This window comes from Scylla paramamosain, chromosome 3 (genome assembly GCF_035594125.1).
Source record: "Scylla paramamosain isolate STU-SP2022 chromosome 3, ASM3559412v1, whole genome shotgun sequence".
Taxonomy (NCBI): domain Eukaryota; kingdom Metazoa; phylum Arthropoda; class Malacostraca; order Decapoda; family Portunidae; genus Scylla; species Scylla paramamosain.
The window spans coordinates 34,460,997-34,477,703 of NC_087153.1; the positions used below are offsets into that span (position 1 = coordinate 34,460,997).

At 43.2% G+C, this 16,707-nt stretch overlaps 1 protein-coding gene and 1 long non-coding RNA gene across 4 annotated transcripts in view; one reads left to right on the plus strand and one right to left on the minus strand.

The window, feature by feature from the left end:
* The first annotated feature begins 4,256 nt into the window (after positions 1 to 4,256).
* The window catches only part of LOC135094218 (mucin-5AC-like), a 40,327-nt gene continuing 27,876 nt past the window's right edge, over positions 4,257 to 16,707 (plus strand). For 2 of the 3 annotated variants that reach the window (XR_010263660.1, XM_063994114.1), the window contains exons 1-2: positions 4,257 to 4,851; positions 16,497 to 16,663. Coding sequence is in view for 1 of the 3 variants with exons in the window: in XM_063994114.1 (XP_063850184.1) it covers positions 16,533 to 16,663 (131 nt within the window). In the remaining 2 variants the exon portion in view is untranslated. The remainder of the gene's footprint in view (positions 4,852 to 16,496; positions 16,664 to 16,707) is intronic. The other variant, XR_010263661.1, reaches the window with a different exon arrangement.
* LOC135094224 (uncharacterized) overlaps positions 8,108 to 16,707 on the minus strand; it is a 97,189-nt gene continuing 88,589 nt past the window's right edge. Inside the window, exon 3 of the long non-coding RNA XR_010263662.1 lies at positions 8,108 to 8,423. This is a non-coding gene — a long non-coding RNA (uncharacterized LOC135094224). The remainder of the gene's footprint in view (positions 8,424 to 16,707) is intronic.

Consider the following 16,707-nt stretch of genomic DNA (forward strand, 5'->3'; position numbering starts at 1 on the left):
GAAATGGAGGGAGAAAAAGGGAGGGAAGTGATAGACTTAGAGAAGGAAAAAAGAGTTAAAAGGGAAGGGGAGGGAGGTGATGGAGATGGAAGAAGTGAGGGTGTATTAAGTGGAGGAGAAATGGTGAAGCTGGTGAGGATAAAGGAAAAGGTGAGAGAAAAGGAAGAGGTAATGTGAGACCTTTACTGTGAAAGAGCCACAGTACAATGTAACAGAGAGAGAGAGAGAGAGAGAGAGAGAGAGAGAGAGAGAGAGAGAGAGAGAGAGAGAGAGAGAGAGAGAGAGAGAGAGAGAGAGAGTGTGTGTGGGGGGGGGGAAGATGTGTACGTGTTGGGGGGAGAGAGATGGGTGAATAGGTGTGTATGTTTGTGTGGGTGCATGTATTCAGAAAATTTGGTGTCTTGAATTAACTGTTCATGGAGAGTTGGAGGTTATTTCTTCCAACATTCAGGACATTCCACGGGGGGAAGTGCACTATTTAAAGAACATTACTATAACAAAAATGCAACGGAATCTCCCCCACTCCTTTTACGGTTGCAGGATTCGGCTAATGATTGGAAAAGAAAATATAATGCATGTTTCTAAGCAGTTATAACAAGAGAGAGAGAGAGAGAGAGAGAGAGAGAGAGAGAGAGAGAGAGAGAGAGAGAGAGAGAGAGAGAGAAAGAGAGAGAGAGAGCGAGAGAGAAAGTGTGTGTGTGTGTGTGTGTATCCTCTGTATCATTGATGTTTAATGCGACTCAGAATCAGTAGTATCGGGTTGTGTCAATATCATTCTGTTCACTCACAACAGATCTATGAGTCCGTGTTTGAAAAGTGTCCACGTGCCAATAAGTGATGTGTCTGCGAGTTGGCCTATCAATCATGGCGAGTGTCTGCCTGTCAGGGTAAAATGTTGGAATGAGCTGCGGGGGATGTGATATAAAATTTTGTAAGTACCGGTGTTAATTTATCAGCGCATATGTGTATCATCCCTTAGTCAAGAGTGGAAGTTGCTAGATTATTATTACATAACTAATGTAATGAAATGGAACGTCTGTTTTTTTTTTTTCTCCATTTCCAGTTCCTCCACTGGAACTTCGCTTGGATGAATTCCGCATCTCTATGTATATTGATTAAAACTTTTGTTGTTGTTCGTGGTGGTGGTGATGTTAGTGTTAGTGGTGGTGGTGGTGGTGGTGGCGGTTATGGTGGTGGTGGTGTGGTGCAGAAATAATAATAATAAGAAATTTTTTTTTCTTTTCCAGTTTGTGAAAAAGAGATCTTTTTCATGGGAAAAATAAAGCTCGTTTCTTGAAAAAAAAAAAATCCGCTTATCTATCTTTCATATTTCTCTTTCTGATTTATTTAGTCCAAAAAATTGTCGACTTTTTGGACTTTTTTTTTTCATTCCATTCTTTCTTCAACATCACTGACATATTTCCTCTTATCGTATTTCTACTTGCCCGTTTCTGTCTATCAGTGACTACCTGTTTTCATAGATTTAGATGTGCAGGAAAAAAGCAGTCAAACGCTCAGACTACTCTCTCTCTCTCTCTCTCTCTCTCTCTCTCTCTCTCTCTCTCTCTCTCTCTCTCTCTCTCTCTCTCTCTCTCTCTCTCTCTCTCTCTCTCTCTCTCTCTCTCTCTCTCTCTCTCTCTCTCTCTCTCTCTCTCTCTCTCTCTCTCTCTCTCTCTCTCTCTCTCTCTCTCTCTCTCTCTCTCTCTCTCTCTCTCTCTCTCTCTCTCTCTCTCTCTCTCTCTCTCTCTCTCTCTCTCTCTCTCTCTCTCTCTCTCTCTCTCTCTCTCTCTAGGTGTGGCCAATCGGCGAGAAATTGCTGCAGTGTTACGCCCTCTTGCTGCACCGAGTCAATATCCTCTTCCTCCTCTTCTTCCTCCTCCCACTCCTCCTCCTCCTCATCATCCTTCCTTCATCTTCCACCTCTTGCTCCTCATAAACCCTTTAACAGTTCTTTGTTTATACCTCATTTTCCTCCGCCTCTTCCTCCTCCTCCTTCACCTCTTCGTTCTGCTAATCTTTTTTCCTTGTCCGCTTCTTTCTCTTCCTTTTATACTTGTGCTGTGAACTCCAGACTCTAGCAGCATTTGTCACCTCGTTCTTGCCTTTAATAGCACTGTGTATGACTTGTTTGCTTCCTCATCAGACATCATACTTGTATCCTCCTTAGCGATTATCATTATCACCTTTCCTCTCCTCTTCCTTCTCTTCCTCCTCTCCCTGTTCTTCCTTTTCCCCTTTCCTCCTTCCCCATCCTCGTCCTTTTCGCCTTCTATCCTTCCACAAACTACTCTTAAGTCTCTCTCTCTCTCTCTCTCTCTCTCTCTCTCTCTCTCTCTCTCCCTCTCTCTCTCTCTCTCTCTCTCTCTCTCTCTCTCTCTACTTCTAGCTGCCACCACCACCACCACCACCACCACCACAACAACAACACCACAACAAATCGCTCTCAGGTCAAGGATGTGTCTGATTTCCTTGTTACTTGACACCATAGTAGTAGATAAATAGATAGATAGATAGATAGATAGATAGATAGATAGATAGAGAGAGAGAGAGTGAGAGAGGAGATGAGAGAGAGAGAGGAGAGAGAAGAGAGAGAGAGAGAGAGAGAGAGGAGAGAGAGAGAGAAATACAACCGAACCATTATTTTTCCTCTACTTGGATCTCTCTCTCCTCTCTCTCTCATCTCTCTCTCTCTCATCTCTCTCTCCTCTCTTCTCTCTCTCTCTCTCTGGTAATCAATCTTTCCCTTTTCTGCGTCTGTCGGTCTGCAGTTCCGTGATACGTTTAATCCTTCAGACCACACACACACACACACACACACACACACACACACACACACACACATCATGGACCCCTTCAGACCGGATCAGATAGGTTTTCAAAGTGCTTTAAATTGACGTTTGATCGTTCTTTCCATTGAGTGTCCTTCCAAGAATAGTCACCTACGTAACAACCGATGACCATTCTTTGTCGTGTCCGTCTCCACACTTGTGTTTCTTGTGTTTAGTGACTTAATTTCCTTTGTTTTTTGTTGTTGTTGTTTTTTTTTCCTATTTCTTTTTTGTTTTTTGTTTTTTTGATGTGTCTCGTTTTTCTTCTCTCATCTTTTTCCTACTTTCTTGCTTGACGGTCACGTAGGAGTATGTTCTCCTCTATTGTGGTTCCTTTCTATTTTTTATTCTCCCTCTTTCTTTCCCTACAAGGTAATTATATTTCATTCCACTATTTCCACTCAAGTAAAAAATTTCTTTCCTATGAGGGAAGTAAATTATGTCTTGGTGAACTCTCCTCGGACAGCAAGGATAACTCTTCACGCTGTGGTCTCTCTTCAGTCTTAAAATATTGCAGTGGAAGTCAAAAGCGTAAGTTTGAAAGACACACACTAATAACAAAGGAGTAATGAAATAGCGCAAAATAGTTTTAGTGTTTGTATTTTCATTTTTCCTCGTCCACATCACGTAGGGGTTACTAAATTAACAAGTGTTCTATTATTAACAGACAAAGGGTAAGTTGGAGATGTATTACATGGCTTTGCGTTTCTTACCAACTGTAGGCTTCTGAGCGATTAGGTTCGTATGTTCCATGCAAGTAAACGCCTCTAATTCTCAGTTTAGTGGTGGTGGTCAAAATATATCTAAGCTCACTGGATGTGTTGTACCCTTGCAGGCTTTGGTAGCAAGCCATGCAAAGGCACTTCTCTCTCTCTCTCTCTCTCTCTCTCTCTCTCTCTCACTCTCTCTCTCTCTCTCTCTCTCTCTCTCTCTCTCTCTCTCTCTCTCTCTCTCTCTCTCTCTCTCTCTCTCTCTCTCTCTCTCACTCTCTCTCTTGTGGATTGCATCAGATGTCCAGCTCTCACTTTTCCATCCAATGTACTCTTCTCCTTGCCTGTCTCGTTCTCTATTTCCAGGTGTTTTTTCGCATTAAGCTCAAGTTATTTAACCCTTCTTTTTTCCATAACACGTTTTAAAATATGGTCTCTCTCTACTCTTTATCACTGAAACTATTCCCATTAGTTGCTTCATTACCATCAAAGCGAGACTATCTGCTATGTTTTTCTTTTCCCACAGGAAATCTCAGCGGAGACGCTTCGCAACAACCTGTACATTGAAGCGAGTCAGTCCCGTCCATTCAGGAATGTGAGCTGCGAGGGGCGAGGGCAACGCCGGCCTGCTGGTGGACCTGCCAGCAGTAGTGGAACAGGAACGTGGCCTCGCAAGACATAGGTCGTTTGGTGAGGAGGCAGCAGTTATCCGGTTTCCTTTAAGAGCGTCCTGGTGGCGTGTGTCATGTAAGGCAAGGGCGACCATTACTGAGAATGAACGACACTGACGGTGAGGAAGGTAGTGGGGGAAAATGTACCCCTGGCCTGGATCATGGCGGCGCAGGCGTGGGCGTGGACAGTGTCGTAGTGTGGGTGGTGTGGGTAACTTCGTCACCATCTGCGCCATCTCCTACCAGCTGTACTTGGGGGCGAGTGTGGCGGCGGCGGCATGGCCCCGTGGGGCGCCCAGTATTGACTCTGGGAGGGCGACACCATCCTGCTGCTGCAACCTCAGCATCTGTGACTTCTTGTACTGCGTCGTGAACCTGCCGATCACCGCGATCACCTACAATTACGCGCTGGGCCGCGCTCCTGACACCCGCCCTCCAAGTTGTTCTGCACGGGCGCCGCACTTTTCCGCTACGTCAACGCCCTGGCGGAGTGGACCACACTGGGTCTGCTGACGGTACAGCGTTGCGTCGACCTGGGCCGCTCCCGAGGGTGCCAGGTTCTTCAGGCCGCGCCCCACGCTGCTCTTCATCGCCGGCATCTGGGTGGGAAGCGTGGTGCTGCAGCTCGCCGCCCTCACACAGGTGAGTTACGGAGCGGCTTTCTAAACCTGCACTCCTGCCTCCCCCCATCGTTCCACACGCTCACGCTTCCCGCACACTTCACCTGTGTTTTACAATGGTGTTTAGACTTACACTATTAACACAACTGGCTTAAGGATTTCCTATCAAAAATTCTCTCTCTCCTCCTCTCTCTCTCCTCTCTCTCTCTCTCTCTCTCTCTCTCTCTCTCTCTCCTCTCTCTCTCTCTCTCTCTCTCACTCTCTCTCTCTCTCTCAAATAAAATCAGTTTCTTCGCAAACACCTTCCCAGGTCTCCCCTCCAGGAAATAAGAATCCTGATATATACGGCCAATAAAATCCAAACGGCCACCGGAAAGTACTGTGTGTTTTTCTTTTGTTGTGTGTGTGTGTGTGTGTGTGTGTGTGTGTGTGTGTGTGTGTGTGTGCGCGCGCTTTCCTGCGTGCGTGCCCGCGCGTGCGCGCGCTCCTGTGTGTTTATCCGTCTGTTGATATGTTTATCTGTTCGTCGAGGTGTTCTTTATAACCCACGCTGGTGCTGCATATAACAGGTAAGGTTCGTGGTGTCTGATGAGATCTTTCTGCTGCACCATGTTTTGCCTGAGTCCGTTCCCGTGTGCCGGTAGACAGTCAGTGTAAAGCATGGCACACTACACCACCGCACCTCCCATACACGGCACACGCCACAAGTTCATAGCGGTACACTCACTCACTCACTCACTCACTCACTCACTCACTCACTCACTCACTCACTCACTCACATCACTCACTCACTCACTCACTCACTCACTCACTCACTCACTCACTCACTCACTCACTCACTCACTCACTCACTCACTCACTCACTCTCTCTCTCTCTCTCTCTCATCTCTCTCTCTCTCTCTCTCTCTCTCTCTCTCTCTCTCTCTCTCTCTCTCTCTCTCTCTCTCTCTCTCACATCCGGAGAGAGAATCAAAGAGGAAAGTCAGGCATTTATTTAACCCTCAAAGGACGGACGAGTTGGTGCGAGTCATTTTCTTCGGGCGGGGGTTTTTTAAAAGTGGTTGATTTTCCAACTATCACTTTTCCATATATACTTCATGTAGAGCTATAAAACAAAAGCAAAAAACAAGCACCAACCCTTCTTCTTTACAGCGGTGTTATTGCCAGAATTCTAGATGTTATAATTTACCCGTGAGTGGAGGTTGAACAACAATATCTCATCTCCCCGGATGACCCAGTATGTGTTCGTTTGACTGGTTATGGCTGCGGCTACAGCTGACGCGCGCCAGCATCGTGCTCCTCACTGTTCACTGGTGCTGCCCTGTCTTCTTCACAATACATTCTTATGTTGTTATAACGTGTTCTCCTTGCATTTCTTGGGCTGAGAAAAAGTAAAGTAGGTTAAGAAAAAAATCAACACTTCCTTTTACATTATATTGTAATGTAACTTTCCTTACATGTTTCTTTTTGGGAAATGAAGAACAGAAAAAAAACAACAGTTGCTTCTCTTTCACTACATACTAATGGTGATCTTATTGCTTCCCTTACATTTTGACTGGAGACATGAAAAAAAAAGATAAACTTAATTTACTTGACAACATTACAATCTTGTTATAATTGTCATATAAATACAATAACTATATCACTTATTATACACTAGTGTAGTAATGTCTACTACTATAGTACATTTCTCATCACTATTCATGCTAGTATACATCCTTAGAGTGAAAGTCACTGAAGCAAGTGGACACACGTGGCTTCCTTCCCTTTACGCATCGGGGCGAGTTGAATAACCTCCTATCCATTATGGAAGTTTTAGGTGTAGTGGAACAAGGCTGGCGCAAGCCAGCAAGTTTGTAAGTGGTCGCCAGTTCATGCTCAAAACAATTATCGCCGTCCTGTATTTGACTGAAGGCGAGAAAAACGTCCTCACGCACATACGCGTCGTCTCCCGCCCTTTGCGTAAGCCGCGCTCTGGTGTGTTGCCCGCCGGTTAGGGGTTTAATCCCTAGAGGCTTCCTCCCTTCTTTCCTGTAAATCCCTACAGATACATAAGGAAACTGCAGCCCCATCCATTACTAATCTTAATCTAAGGATCAACAACAAACGCCACAGCATTCATATCGACAAGAGGCGCTCCCACTCGAGCAGACACGTGAGTTATGCTTCTTGAGTAGTAATTCTGAAACCTGGGAACACGTGGATATTGTCCCTGAACGCTGCTTTCGACCTATTTATTGACATTACCTACTCTGGTCTTGTCTGAAAACGTGTAGCAAAATTACGCTATATTCCTGCCGCATGACACTATTAGTAGGTTACCTCATTATTTTCATTTGTCTAATGTAGTCTCTTACAAACTGAACAAGACTTTAGAAGATATGTTCGAAAATTTTGACCTATAAATTGGAGTATCTATTCTCGTTTGACCGGAAAACGTACAGCAAACTTACTTTAAATCCCTGCCACATAACGCTAATAGTTAAATGCCGCAGTATTCTTATTTGTATAATCTAGTCTCTTACAAATTGTTCAAAACTTCAGGAGAAGCGTTTAAAAGTTTAATTATATACTCCTTCCAAAAGTAAAAAAAAATTCGCAACAGGAATGATCAGTGCATGTTAGAGAAGATTCGCCTATATATATATATATATATATATATATATATATATATATATATATATATATATATATATATATATATATATATATATATATATATATATATATATATATATATATACACGAGTGTGTGAGGCAGGAGACGGGGAAGGACGGGAACAGGTGTGATGGAGGCAGCTGCTTTGTGTCCATAACGAGTCTATGGCGAGGACATAAAAACCCTGCCATGTGTCAGAGAGAGAGAGAGAGAGGGAGAGAGAGAGAGAGAGAGAGAGAGAGAGAGAGAGAGAGAGAGAGAGAGAGAGAGAGAGAGAGAGAGAGAGAGAGAGACTATGACAAACTATTTCCAGAGGGAGGTTTCAAGGCACTCCTCATAATTCTGATGTTCTTTTTCACGATTCTCTTCCAGGACTGGCATTTTTTTTTTTGTCATATTTTTGTTGCCCTTGACCAGAAACACCCTTAGATTAAAAAAAAAAAATGACATATACAGTTAGACAGATTGCGACCACCGAAAACAATCAAGAAAAAAAAAAAACAAGCAAGCAAACAAGCCCTCACAAATTAACAAACTGTCATGAGCTGTAAAGGATAAAAAAAATCAACAGCAATAAATAAGTACCCAAATTAAACAGCAATAACACACTTACCCCGTCACGTGCATGGCTTGGGTGTCCTACATTTGCTGAGTGAGTGGCAAGATGAGCAGCAGGTGGCCAAACATGGGAGAGTGAGTGGAAGAGTGTGACGAGTGAAGTGGAGAAGGAGAGGTAGAGGAGTGGAAGTTGCCATGACATCATTTCTCTTTAGTAATTTCCTCTCCTATCTCTCCTTTTCCCTCCTCTCCTTTCTTCCTCTCCCTGGTGGCTTAGGACCTCGTTGCTGTGGCGCTAAAATACCTATCAGTCCACCCTCCACTCTCCCAGCTCCTAATCACCGCTAGTCCCCCTCTTGTCCCTCCTCGAGCAGCGCCTGGGGAAGGGAAGGCAAGGGAAGAGATATGAGGAATGGCACGAGAAGAGACAGAAGTAGGGCAGAGGAAAGGGAGAATGTCACCAAAGATTAACCAAACATCAATGTGCTTTTTAGGTCCTTGTATGGCTGTTTGGGGGAGTAGTTCTAACTAGTCGGTGGAGGAAATAGAGCAGAACAGCAAAAGGTTCCTCCCCACCCACCATTTTAATCAGCTCGTCCTGGCATGGAAGTAGTAATTAATGAAAAAGTTCCGTGCAATATGAAAAAAAAAAGAGCATTTTTATAGGAAAGGATGAAATGAGACTATTATATTATAATCTACTATGAAGGAGGAGGAGGAGGAGGAGCACAAAAGGGTACATAATGGAAGTCTCCAGTGAGTGTGGCAATAATAAACTTTACATAATCTCCAACTGAAATATAAGAAGCTTTGGTTTAACACACACACACACACACACACACACACTACAGCAGGTAACTGACAAGTATCATCCGTAACGTTATGACTTCCTTCACGAGTCAGTCCTGTTTCCTTAAGTATGATTTATCGTATCTGTCGCTGCTTTAGATGTTTGGTATTAATAACTTCATCTTCACTAGCATTGTGTGTGTGTGTGTGTGTGTGTGTGTGTGTGTGTGTGTGTGTGTGTGTGTGTGTGTGTGTGTGTGTGAGTGAGTGACTAATGATTCTAATATTACTGACTTTGATCCTTAATTATTACTGGTTCCTGCCATGCCTTCGTACTGTCGCCACTCCTCTAACTCCTCCTGGTCCTCCTACACTAACATTACTACAGTAGCTGCCATGCTGGTGGTGCCTTGCGGGTGCTTTAGCTGCTGTTTTATTTTATATTGTTTTTTTATGCTGTTGCTATTATTATTACTACTGTTACTACTACTATTACTACTACTACTACTACTACTACTACTACTGTTACTACTACTACTACTACTACTACTGCTGCTACTACTAATGCTACTACTAATACATTGCTAAAACAGAGATGATGTTTACAATAATATATGATAATGATACTTCTACTACTACTGCTACTACTACTACTAATATTACTATTACTACTGCTACTACTACTACTACTACTACTACTAATAATAATAATAATGATAATAATAATAATAATAATAATAATAATAGCAACAAAAAATTATATATACTAATGATACGAGTAACGTCAATAATAATACCAGTAACGACAAAAACAACACTATAACAATAATAATAATAATAATAATAATAATAACAATAATAACAACGACAAGCAATTATAACAGTCAACAACGAAATAACAACACTTTTATAAACAATCTTTAAAATAACAACACTTTTATAAACAATCTTTAAACTCTCTCTCTCTCTCTCTCTCTCTCTCTCTCTCTCTCTCTCTCTCTCTCTCTCTCTCTCTCTCTCTCTCTAAGCCATTTGTCCGTTCGCTTCTTTTTCACGGTATTTCTCGAACAATAAATTTAATTGGACGTCAGGAGCAGGACACATGGCAACCAGGATTGCACCTCTATGTCTCCTGGCGGTGTGGCTTTGACCTCCTTGACCCTAATTCTACAGAGAAGCCAGACCTCACCCCCACCCCCAACACACACACACACACACACACACACACACACACACACACACACACACACACACACTGAGAAAGCCGTTGTACTAATCCCGCTCCTTCAAAAAAAAAAAAACAAAAAAACAGCACAAGTCATAGCATTAAGTCCCTTATTCTGAAACACTTTGCTCTCTTATCACAACTATTTTCAAAGGCCACAGAGGTGAATAGCCGGTTTCTCAAGAGCGTTTCTTCCGTCAGTAACGTTGGAAATCTTCTTAATCTATCACTAGAACCGTAAAAACACCCTTAAAAACCGCGTGCAAAATCAAGTAGTCCCTATTTGAATGTAGATAAGGAGGTGTACCGGGATTGTGCATCAGAATACTGTCCTAAGTTGTAGTATAAGTCGTGGCGTTAAGTCAGCCTCCCTCGCCCCTCCCATCACAAGACGAACCATTTCGCAACAAACAGGACGAGCTCGGAATACAGCCCACCCTGGGTTCGTGATCTGCCAGCCGGAATTTACAAGCTATTCCTTAATATCATTCCAGCAGAGAGAGAGAGAGAGAGAGAGAGAGAGAGAGAGAGAGAGAGAGAGAGAGAGAGAGAGAGAGAGAGAGAGAGAGAGAGAGAGAAAGTAGGAGTAGCAGGTATAGGATTAGGATTAGGAAGATTAAAAGAAGTAGGAGAAGGAAGAAGAGGAGAAAACAAGGACAGATACAAGACAGAGTGCAAGGCTGAAGAGAAGTGGCAGGAGGAGGAGGAGGAGGAGGAGGAGGAGGAGGAGGAGGAGGAGGAGGAGGAGGAGGAGGAGGAGGAGGAGGATGAGGAGGAGAAGGAGGAGGAGGAGAAGAAGAAGGAGGAGATACAAGACGAATAAAGGTGTTAATACGAGTTTGGAGTGGCAGGAGAAGAGGACACGGAGATAAGTGTACCATGGGGAAGAGATGAGAGGAAGACGCTAGATGGTCCCATCATAGGGTACACACCCAATGCCGCTAAGTCCGTCCTTATTGTAAAGCCTGAACACTATGACAGTGCAGTGGATAGCTTCAGTGGCAGTGGAGTTATAATAACAAAGGATGGACAACGGCATCTGGGTGCTGTCATCGGAACAGAGGAGTTCAAGAAGGAGTACATAGGAGAAAAGGTGAAGGAGTGGATACATGAGGTGGAAGTCCTGTCTGACATGGCCAGGACTGAGCCTCATGCAGCCTACTCTGCCTACACCCACGGCTTGCAGCATCGATGGAGATTCGCCATGCGCACCATCCCAGGCATCAGCCCTCTCCTTGCACCACTGGAGGTCTCGATAAGGAACACCTTCCTCCCAGCGTTACTGAGATACCACACCATCGGAGATGGGGAAAGGGCGCTGCTCGAACTTCCACCAAGACTGGGCGGGATGGGAATCACCTCCCCTGAGAAGTTGGCGACTGTGGAGAACCTCAACTCCCTCAAGCTCACCAGGTCCCTCACAGAGAAGATCATTGCTCAGGACGCACATGGTGAAATAGCCCAAAGTGCAGTCACTGAGCAAGGACGAATTATATCTAGAGATAGGCAACAACATCAACGAAACTGTCTCGAAGACCTGATAAACATCCTGCCTGCAACCACAGTGAGAAAAATCCTCACTGCACAGGAAACGGGAGCCTCTAACTGGCTAACGTCACTGCCCATCAGAGCGAAGGGCTTCAGCCTCAACAAACAAGAATTTGTCGACGCCATTGCTCTGAGGTACGGCTGGCCGATGGAAGGACTCCCCTGTACCTGTGTGTGTGGCTCCCCCAATGACGTCAACCACACCATGAGGTGCAAAAAGGGGGGATTCGTATGTATCAGGCACGATGAGGTGAGAGATCTGACCGCCAGCATGCTCAGGGAGGTGTGCCACGATGTCTCCACTGAACCGCTCCTCCTGCCGCTAGACGGCGAGCACCTACGCTACAGAACAGCCAACACCACCAACGAGGCTCGAATCGACGTCAGTGCACGAGGGTTCTGGACAAGGGGACAGAAAGCATTCGTGGACATACGGATCTTTGACCCGATGGCCGCCTGTCACCACGAACTCTCCCTGGAAGCCGCCCACCGCAAGAATGAGCAGGAGAAGATCCGAGCGTATGGGGAGAGAATCCAACACGTTGACCAGGGCAGCTTCACACCTCTGGTCTTCACCACATCTGGCGGGATGGGCTCCAAGGCTCAGTGCTTCTACTCAAGACTAGCCGACCTAATGGCAGAAAAGAAGCACCAGCCAAGGAGCCATGTCGTCGCATGGATGAGGTGCCGTCTCTCATTCTCCCTCCTCAGATCTGCCCTCCTGTGTCTCAGGGGGACAAGGCATTCCACTCCCATACCTGCAGACTTAGGAGGCCTCGACTGCGAGGCTACAATGGTGGAGAGTGGCATAAGAGTAGATAGGGTAGAGGTAGAGTGAATTTATAGTTAACAACTAATGTTTATATTATAGAGTATTAGATATGGTTGGATGCCACAGTCATTAGCGAGAGCTGGGGCTAATGACCTCCAAGTAATGGAGCCCCTAATTGATACATCAATAAACATGGGGTGGAGGTATTTTTTTTTTTTTTTTTTTAAGTTGTAGTAGTAGTAGTAGTAGTAGTGGTAGTAGTAGTAGTAGTAGTAGTAGTAGTAGTAGTAGTAGTAGTAGTAGTAGCAGTAGTAGTAGCAGTAGAAGTAGGAGGAAGAGGAGGTGGCTAATAAGAGGCAAGGGTGCAGAAGTAGAGCACTGAAGTGGAATGAAGAAAGGATGGGAAGGGTAAGATAAGAAAGGAGTAAGTCCTGGCAAGTGTGTGGAAAGACTGGACAGTCCTGATCCAAATGAAAAGAAGGAGGATTTGGTAAGGTGGTGAAGAGCTGAAGACGAAGTGGTAGTGATAGGAACTTAGGGAGAAGGAAAAAAGGAGGATGAAGAGGAGGAGGAGGAGGAGGAGGAGGAGGAGGAGGAAAAGGAGGCGGAAGGAAAGAAGAAGAAGAAGAAAAGAAAAAGATGAAGTGAAAAGAGGGCAAGAGCAACAACAGCAGCAACAACAATAATAATAATAGAGGAAGATTAGATGACTAGAAATAGTTTTGATGGTGAAAAGACGAATAGGCGGACACTCTGAGTAATATACAGCGGAGTGGATTACTTTACTATAAATGAACGGGTGGATGGGTGGATGGATGGATGGATGGATAGATGGATGGTGCTTCTGAATCGTTTCCCTGTCGTATTCTCTCACACATCAGATATTCCCTACCTCCAACTATATTTTTTCTCTTGCTGTTCCTCACTTTTTCAACTTTATTTTTACTCTCTCTCTCTCTCTCTCTCTCTCTCTCTCTCTCTCTCTCTCTCTCTCTCTCTCTCTCTCTCTCTCTCTCTCTCTCTCTCTCTCTCTCTCCACGTGAAATTCAAGCATCACTGAGCAAAACACACACACACACACACACACACACACACACACACACACACACACAACACAAAAACGATAAGAGCTGTATAAAAATGATAAAAAAAGGAAGGAAAAACGAAAGCGAGAGAGAGAGAGAGAGAGAGAGAGAGAGAGAGAGAGAGAGAGAGAGAGAGAGAGAGAGAGAGAGAGAGATAACATTAAAGAAATAAAGATCCCCTTACTGTCCCATTGCCGCCAAAAAAAAACGGAGATAGCTAACAGGAAACAAAATTCCACATCGGTTCACACAATTCACACTATCCCATCTCGCCACAGTTATTGGGATGACCCTGAGGAACTCCATCCAACTCCACATGATTCCTTTTTCTTGTTCCTCTCATCACCCTCCCAGGCCAAATCAAATCACACAGGAGAAAAGTATGATGGCGGAAAAGTTAAGAAAGAAAAGGGAAGGTGATAAGTGAGTAATGGAGGAAAAAATAGTAAAGAGAAGGAAACTGAGGCAAGAAACGAAGAGTGAAAGTGAAAAAAAGGTAGTAAAACAGGGAAATGAAAAATAAAAAGGGAAAAGCAGTGAAGAAGTCAAGGGAAGAAAATGAATGAAGATAGTAAGAAACCAAACCTAAAGAAAAAGAAAGAGGAAAACAAGAAAGAGGAAAGAATTTGAGGATAAAGGGTAATGGAGGAAGAATAGTGAAGACCAGATAATTGAGGCAAGGAGCGAAAAATTAAGGTGAAGAAGACCAGAAAGTAATGTAAATAAAAGAGGAATAAGGAACCGAAAAAAAACAAAGAGGAAAGAGGAAAGGAACAAGAGGAAAGAGGAAAGAATGTGAAAATAAAGAGTAATGGAGGAAAATAATGAAGAGAAGAAAATTGAGGCAAGGAATGAAAAACAAGAATGAGAGGAAAAAAAACTGAAGAAGAAAACATATGAAAGAGGAATAAGAAGTCAAACCAAAAATATAAAAGAAGTGAAAGTTGAAAAAAAAAAAATTGAGTATAAAGAGGAAAAAAAACAGAACGGAAATGTAAGGTAGGAAATTAAAGAAAGCAATTAAAAGAAGAAAAAAAAGAATATTGAAGGAAAAAAAGAAAGAGAAATAGGATAGCTGACAAGAATGACAGGGGAAGATGAGAAGAAAAATACCCGAAGAAAAAAGGAAAATATAACGAGAGGAAAACAAAGGATTATGGGGAAGATATTAAAAAGAAGGGAAAGAAAGAAAACGCAGATGAAGAGAAAAAGGAGAAAAAAAAAGAACATGTGAGGACCAGAAATAAAAAAAAATATTCACTAATTATGTGGAAAGTAACAAATAAAAGAAAAACGGAGGAAGAAAAAAGTGAAATGGAAAAATATTTAAAAAAAAGCGGAAGGAGAGAAAGAAAAAAGTGAATCTATAGCGAAACTGCATAAAATTTGGGAGATTCATAAAAAAAATAAAATAATAAAATACGTGAGGAATTTGCGAAAAAGTAATGAAAGGAGAAGAAATAAAAATGAAACAAAAGAAAAAAACAAATGGAAGAAGAGGGGAAAAAAATAATATTGGCAAGAGGGAAGCTGTCAAAAGGGGAAACATTCGAGTAGAAGACATGAAAAGTAATAACATATGAAGAGAGAGAGAGAAAAAAGAGAAATTACCTATATTAAATTTCTTCTTACCCCCTCAAAATATTACGTTACATCCTCCTCCTCCTCCTCCTCCTTCTCCTCCTCCTCTTCTTCCTCCAATTTTTCTTTCTCCTCCATGTAGTTCATATTTTCGTTCATCCACTGAAAATTATGATTGCTTCAGAAAGAAAGAAGAAAGAAAGAAAGGAAGGGAGGAAGCAAGAAGAAGAAGAAAAGAAGAACAAGAACAAGAACAAGAACAAGAAGAACAAGAAGAAGAAGACATAAAACAAGGGAAACAACAACAACAACAAAAAAAAAAATAAATAAAACACAAGAAGAAGAAAGAATACATTTTAGACATTCCAACTTTGTGCTCCTTCCCTTTAGTTCATCCACCATTCTCGTTTCCATAATTACCACAATAATCTGCGCTTTTAAATCCCTTTCCTTTGTCAGCCAGGTACAATTTATCATTCCTGCGTGTACAGTTTGTCCAAGGAGTCATTTTCCCTTCATTTTCATATTTTTACTAATGATGATGATGATGATGATGATGATGATGGTGATGGTGATCGGGAGGTGGAGGTGGAGGTGGAGGTGGAGGAGTAGGAGGAGGAGGTGATATAACTGGTGAGAGAGAGAGAGAGAGAGAGAGAGAGAGAGAGAGAGAGAGAGAGAGAGAGAGAGAGAGAGAGAGAGAGAGAGAGAGAGAGAGAGAGAGAGAGAAAGGAGGGGAAAGTATAAAAATCCAAAGCTCTGGTGAAAGAAAAATACGCCAAGCTCAGCAATGTGTGTTTTTCTTACCCCACCAAAACTGAAAAATTGCTGACTTGGGGCTGTGAGAGCACACATATTTTTACCAACACGCTGGAAAGTTACCTCTCCACGACCGACGGCAATGAGTACAATGGAAGTAGCAACGGTGGTGGTGGTAGAAGTAGTAGTAGTAGTAGTAGTAGTGATGGTGGTGGTAATGGTGGTCATGGTAATGTGGTGTCAAAAGTTGTAGTAACAGTAGTAGTAGTGGTGGTGGTAAAAGGAGGAGAAGGAGGAGGAGGAGGGCTACGACGACGACGACGAGAACGAAAAGGAAAATGTCTACGAGAATTTGAACGAAGACTATGAGGACAAGGACGAGGAGGGCTGGTGGTAGTGATGGTGTAACTTAAAGCAAGTCACAACAGTAGCAAGAAACCTAAAACATAAACTCGGAAGTATACTAGTAGTCGTAGTGGTAGTAGTAGTAGTAGTAGTAGTAGTAGTAGCAGAAGTAGTAGTACTAGCAGTAGTAGTAGCAGTAGTAGTAGTAGTAGTAGTAATAGTAGTAGTAGTAATAGTAGTGGTAGTAGTAGTAGGAGCAGAAGCAGCAGGAGAAGTAGTACTACCAATAGCAGACAGCAGTACATGGTGGGGTACTCGTAGAGACCTAAGCTGTGGCTTCCACCAGGAGTTCAAGTATGACGAAGTCAGCCACAAATGTGACATGGGGTTTGAGTGGAGGATCTACTTCTTCTCATTGGAGTCGCTGCTGCCGTGCTTCCTCATGGTCATAGGCTGCAGCAGCATCATCTACCAGATCTGGAGGAACATACGCCAGCTGCAAGCGACCGGCATGTGAGTCCCCCCACCTGTTTGTATGATGTGATATATTATAGTCC